The sequence below is a fragment of the Hevea brasiliensis genome, chromosome 13 (assembly GCF_030052815.1).
Source record: "Hevea brasiliensis isolate MT/VB/25A 57/8 chromosome 13, ASM3005281v1, whole genome shotgun sequence".
Taxonomy (NCBI): domain Eukaryota; kingdom Viridiplantae; phylum Streptophyta; class Magnoliopsida; order Malpighiales; family Euphorbiaceae; genus Hevea; species Hevea brasiliensis.
The window spans coordinates 90,558,258-90,564,766 of NC_079505.1; the positions used below are offsets into that span (position 1 = coordinate 90,558,258).

A 6,509-nucleotide genomic window follows, 5' to 3' on the forward strand; every position below is an offset into this window, starting at 1 on the left:
GATCATACCACCATGTTCCTCTCCTCTTCCTCACCATATGTTGTCTCGGATCGTCTATCCAAGGTTAGGATCGTCGTTGATCTTACGAAAAAGCTTGAAAAACCCGAAACTTCTCTCCTCCATATCTCACTCATCCGACCTCCATTTGCTTCAAAATTGGTATCAAAAGAAAGCTCTCGGAACAAGCTTTCCAACGCCACCGGAATCGCCTCGATCAGACGTCGGACAAAGCCGGAATCGCGCCGAAAAACCGATGCCCACTGTGTGCGCATTTTCTCTCTCCTCTTCCTCTCTTTCTGGTGGTCCTGGACGTCGCCGGAGGATCGCCGGCCGGTGGAGAGCTGCTTGGGACGTCGCCGGCCGGTCATCGGAGAAAGGAAGAAGAAGAAGAAAGGGAAGGAGAGGGAAAGAAGAGAAATGGGGGGGGGGTTTTCCTCCTCCCGTTTTTGAAATTTTTTTTTTTTTTTTTTATAAAAGGCTGCTGTGACAGTGGGAAACCCACTGTCACACGCCAATCCCACTTTTCAAAATATTTTTTTTTATTTTTTTATTTTTCTGGGTTGTTACAGTCAAACTAGTAGTTTTATGTGTTATTACATCAATTAAACTTCCTAGTTTTTTTACAATAAAACTACTATTTCATTTTGTGGTTTCAAGAGCAAACTCCAAAGTTGCTTATATTTTTTTTTTATTGTGCTTATAAAAATTATAAATGTAAGATTTTAGTTAGAATTTATGTGTTATGATTATTAAATTGTTGTAGTTTTTTTTACTAAATATATTGCAAATAAAATATATTTCATAAATAAGTAGATATAGTTACTAAGTACAACTAAATGTATTTATAATTAGAATATCTAAAAAAATAATTTCATTATTGCATTTAATGTAAATGAAAATAATTTAATTGTTGCACTAAATATAACACTCAATAATATTCAATTAGAAGCCAAAATAATTTTATTACTACAAATAGAGATTTTGTGTTGTATTTGCATGAAATTTAATTGTGTTATATTTACTATTTAATTATGTATTATATTTGCATGGAATTTACACATTATTAATGAAGAAAAAAATATATTAATATATTATATTTGCATGGAATTTACACATTATTAATGAAGAAAAAATATATGATCCCTGTGAATAATTTAAATGTATCTTTTGTTTGTGTGTGTATAGATAGTTGTAATATATATGACTCTTAAGGTTTTGAGAGGACCATTTACTTATGCAATAGTTAAAAAAAATATAAAAATATATATATAAAATTAAAATAAATATATCACAAGGGCAAATTAAAAATATAAAATAAGGGGTCAATTGATTATTTTTTTAAATATTTTATATATATATATATATAATTATCTATATTAACCCTCATAAATTTAACTACTGAACTCTCTTTTTGAGAAAATTTAAAATTAATTGAGATAAAAAAATATATTTTATACATTTAAGAGTCTATTTACTTTTAAAATTTAATTATAATTTTTTTAATAATTAATTTTATTAAGATAAAATAATATAATTGTATGTATGATAAATTAATAAATGATTTTAGTTACTTATTTTTTAATAATATTTTATAATTTATTTTTTATATATTGACCCAGAAAAAAAAATCTTTTAGATTTGCCAGTAAAACACGTCAATTATATTAACAATTTATTACAAAAAATAATAAACACTTGTTACAAAATAGCGGTTTTGTGTGATGCTGACATCTGACACTGACATATTAATTTCTGATGTTGATATGCTGATTCTAACACATGCTGATATTATTGTCAGTGAAATTCCTTTTTAAAAAAGCAGTTTTATGGTTATTAATTGAATTGTAAAATTATTTTTTCAGTTAACATTTTCATAAGCAACATTATATTTGTAAATGGTTTTATATTAATATTATTTTAGTAAAATATTTTTAAAAATATATTATTTAAATAATTAATCTAAATGTATGTAGGTAAAAAGTATATTTATAGATTTAAAAGTAATATTTTTTAATTTTAGGGTGAAATCATAATTTTTAAAAGTTAAAGGATCAAATTATAAATTAATTGACATTTGGCAGCTTTTTCATCACTCATTTTCAGCTCATGGGCTGGATTTTTCCTGCAGAGATAAGAAAAGGGGAGGGAGAGGGGAAGAAGAAAAGGAAAGGAGAAAAGGAAAGAAAAAGAGGGAAAAAAAAAGAGAGAAATGGTGGTTCTAAACTTCATTTGCATGGAGAATCAATCAAATTTTGGGTAGAAAATGAGAGTTGATGGTGAAAGATGGTAAGTTTTAGAGAGAGAAATAAATAGTTTTTGTTAGAGAGAGAGTAGATTTTAAATAAAAATTTTATTTTAATATTTTTTTTAAAATTTTGTAGATGTTCCTTCGCATTCTCAATTTTTAGATCATTCTCAAATAAAGTACATATTATTTTTTATGAATTTTTAAAGTTTATTAGCTTATTTTATATTTTTAATTTTATTGAAGTTTAATCAATTCAAAATATGCTTTTGGATGTTTGAGTGCTATAAATATATAAAAAGAGATATTTTTTATTGGTAAATTTTTATGAATTTTTATTGTTGATGTTATTATTATTGTTATCAATATATTATTATTTGAGAGAATAGTTTATATAATAATGTGCTTTAAAAAGGGAATGAGTTTATAATGAGTTGAAATGTCACATTATGTAAAACATGTAGGTATAAAAATTAGAACTTTTATATATCTATTAATTTTTTTTATGAGAATTTTATGTATGTTAAAATATATATAGATGAGTTTTTTTATTTTTAGTGAATTTTGGTAAATGGGTAAGCTTCAATTGATATTTTCACTTGAGTGAGTTTATAAATTGGGTTTAAATTGTTTTGTTAAAAGTTAAATTGCTAGACTGATGCATGAAGAAAAAGTGTGTTATTGAATATGCTTGAGTTTATAGGCATCAAAATAAAAATAAATAATTTGAAATTTTCTTTTGCTCTTTAAAGTATAAATACTCGGAAGAAATAAAAATTTTAATTAATTGAAAAAAATTGGTTGAGAATTTAAGATAAATTTATTTTTGGCTCTTATAAATTTTGCTTTTTGAAATATTGAGTTAATGGGCTTCATATTATATTTATTGTGATTCTAAATTTTTCAATTGAAATTTATAGAAATGGGATTAGTATTAGATAGAAGTAAAATTTTGAATGTGTGAAACTATGCAAATATGAAACTAAAGAATATTGTATTTGTTGATTTTATTAAGAAAGAAACAATTATATTTGGGGCTTACTGTGAAAGTTTATTTTTAATACTTGGTAACAGGAGTTTTATTCATTCAAGTTCATTCTAACTTCATTTTAACTTCGAGCTTTTTTTTTTTTTCCTTTTTTAGCTCGCATTTCTCAACAACGATTCCTTGCCATGGAGCTGCAATTTCCCTGTTTTTCACTTGTTTCAGCTTTCATCATCTTCCTCTTCATCAGGATATGGAAGAAATCTAAAACCAGCAACTCCTGTTCAAATTTGCCTCCAGGTCCATGGAAGTTGCCCCTCCTTGGAAACATTCACCACCTACTTGGCTCCCTACCCCATCGCCGTCTCAGAGGTTTAGCAAACATTAACGGACCTGTCATGCGCCTTCAACTCGGTGAAGTCATCTCTTCACCAGAAATGGCGACGAAAGTCTTGAAAACCCATGAGATTAATTTTGTTGACAGACCTCGCCCCCAGGTTGCAAGTATCCTGTTCTATGATCGTCAAGACATTGCATTTGCACCATATGGATATTATTGGAGACAGATGCGAAAAATTTGCATGTCGGAATACTTCAGTTCCAGACGGGTGCAATCCTTCAAATCAATCAGGGAAGAAGAGGTATCGAAATTTATCACATCCATTTCTGCTAAAGCTAGATTCCCAATCAATCTTAGTAAGATGATCATTTCTTTAACTAATGACATCATTGCAAGAACAACCATTGGTATCAAATACGAAAACCGACGAGAATTATTCAACCCCATCGTGGAAGCATGGACCGAGGCAGTAGGGGGTTTCGGTGTAGTGGACGTGTTCCCTTCCTTTAAATTGCTTCACATGATCAGCGGGACTAGTTCTAGGCTCAAGAGGGCGCAGCAAGAAGCAGATAAGATGCTTGAAAACATCATAAATGAGCGTAAATGCAGCAGGGAGGCAGGTGATAAGGGTGAAATCGGTACTCTTCTTGATGTTCTTTGGATCTTCAAGACCTCGGAAACCTCAACTTCCCCTTAACAAATGAAAACATCAAAGCAATTATCCTGGTTAGTAACTCTACATTAATTTATATTCTTAGCAGAGGTTCACATCACATGCCATAGCAGAGAGATAAAACTCTTTAATCTATTTTAGGATATGATCACTGCTGGAAGTGACACATCGTCGGCGATTATAGAATGGGCTATGTCGGAAATGCTGAAAAATCCAAGAATAATGAAAAAGGCACAGGAAGAAGTGAGACGAGTCTTTAGTCAAAATGGAAGTGTTGATGAAGCATGTTTTCCAGAATTAAAATTCTCGAAGTCGATTATTAAAGAAACTCTTCGAATACATCCTCCAACGCCCTTGATTCCAAGAGAATGCAGGGAGAGATGTGAGATTAATGGATATGACATACATGCCAAAACTGAAATTCTCATCAACATATGGGCGATTGGAAGAGATCCCAATTGTTGGACTGATGCAGAAGAGTTCCATCCATAGAGATTTCTTGATAGCTCAATTGATTACAAGGGAGTTGATTTCGAATTTATTCCTTTGGTGTTGGAAGAAGGATGTGTCCAGGCGTGTTGTTAGGCATTGCTAATGTAGAGCTTCCGCTTGCACAATTGTTATACCATTTTGACTGGAAGTTATCAAATGGAGTAAAACCAGAAGATCTTGACATGACGGAAGCATTCGGTGCAATAACCAGAAGAGAAACAAATCTTAATTTAGTTCCCATCCCATCCCATTCTCTTCATGTGGAATAAAATTAATTATCAGATATTGTATTCCATTTGATGGAAAATATGGACAAATTACTCATCATTATCTGGTAGGTACAAATAATTAATATCATAATAAAGATAACACATAAATTGTGCTTTCTTGTGCAAATGCAGCAGCACTATTGATTTGTTATTTTGCCTGTAATGTCCCTTTAGTGGGATAAGTTTGAATTTAATAATTATTAAATTAAATATTTATATTTAAATTTATACATTCATTTTATATATATATATATATATATATATATATATATATATATAAATATATATATTAATTTACGTTGAAGTTTATATTAAAGGAAGAACCAAAATCTACACGCGAATGCCCAGTTTCACTCGGCATTCAATTGCAGGCTACTCTCTGTCAGTCTGTACAACTCATCACTTTCGTACGCCAACTGTCTTTCTTTTCACATTTTCTCACTTCCATTATCTGTCTCTTTCTTTTATGGCTCAGGATTTCATGTCTGCCTCTAGATTATATTCACATAAAGGTAATGCACAATATTATATTGTTCTGGGTTGTTCTTAAATTTCTGCATGTTTTATTCCTCTGTGCAATTTATAGTTAATTGTAGCTTGTTTGTTCTAATTTCCCTCATAAATAAAAAATTAGGAATTTTGATAATTTGGCCTTATTGTGCTAAGTAAAAGTGAGTGTGAGCACGTGAGTTGACAAAGAGTGCAGAAATGTTTCCTTCACTGTTTCATTAGAAAGTGTGAAGTGTATTTAAGTGCATGAGTGCTTAGTTTGTGAGTGATTTGTAAAATTCTTGTTTAGTCCCTCATAATAAAAAGTTTCCTTCTCATAAGTCCATCACCCTTTTCATCCTCCAATTTCTAACAATATCAGTTTCTTTGAAAAATAAATAACAGAGAAGCAATTATGGAATATTTTCTGAGACTTTAAGAACGTACATCATCAATCACAATCTACTTTGGCAGAAACAAGATGTTGCATTTGTGTTGTGCTGCTCAGTGTTGGTTTTAATAACTAACAAGCTAGCTAAGTATCAATCCCAATATTTTCAGCTTCTATTTTAAAGAGCTACCTTGCCAATCAGAAATTTTCAGCATTATTATGAGCGCGCAATCTGTGATAATGTTTATGGTGGTGACTTGCTCTGTTCTATTGTAACACCTGCCTTTGCACTTATATATCCCCTGCAAAGTTATCTGGAATGCAGAACGTTTTGAATTGTGGTACAGATACGGATACACGATTCGCTACTTAGTTAAATATAGAGTACGTGGAGTATACTTAGTTGGTACGTTAATTCAAAACGTTATTCTTGAATTATATTAATTCGATTCATGATACATAAATTACAATTAATCAATATAATCTCTATTCTAAAAAACAATCAATAAAATAATTTTTTTTTATAATTTTTAATTTTTTTATGATTTATATATTTTACAAGAGTAATATTAGTAAAAGAAATTTTCAAAAATTTATTTTTTTATAATATACTATTAAATTTTTGT

General features: G+C 29.8%; 1 protein-coding gene across 1 annotated transcript; it reads left to right on the plus strand.

Moving 5' to 3' along the window:
* The first annotated feature begins 3,346 nt into the window (after nucleotides 1–3,346).
* Nucleotides 3,347–5,233, plus strand: LOC110665696 (cytochrome P450 726A27). The gene is given in 4 exon segments (XM_058132891.1): nucleotides 3,347–4,222; nucleotides 4,225–4,295; nucleotides 4,384–4,786; nucleotides 4,789–5,233. Coding segments are annotated over 4 exon segments (1,494 nt in total). The 5' UTR covers nucleotides 3,347–3,417; the 3' UTR covers nucleotides 5,004–5,233.
* The last annotated feature ends 1,276 nt before the right edge of the window (nucleotides 5,234–6,509 follow it).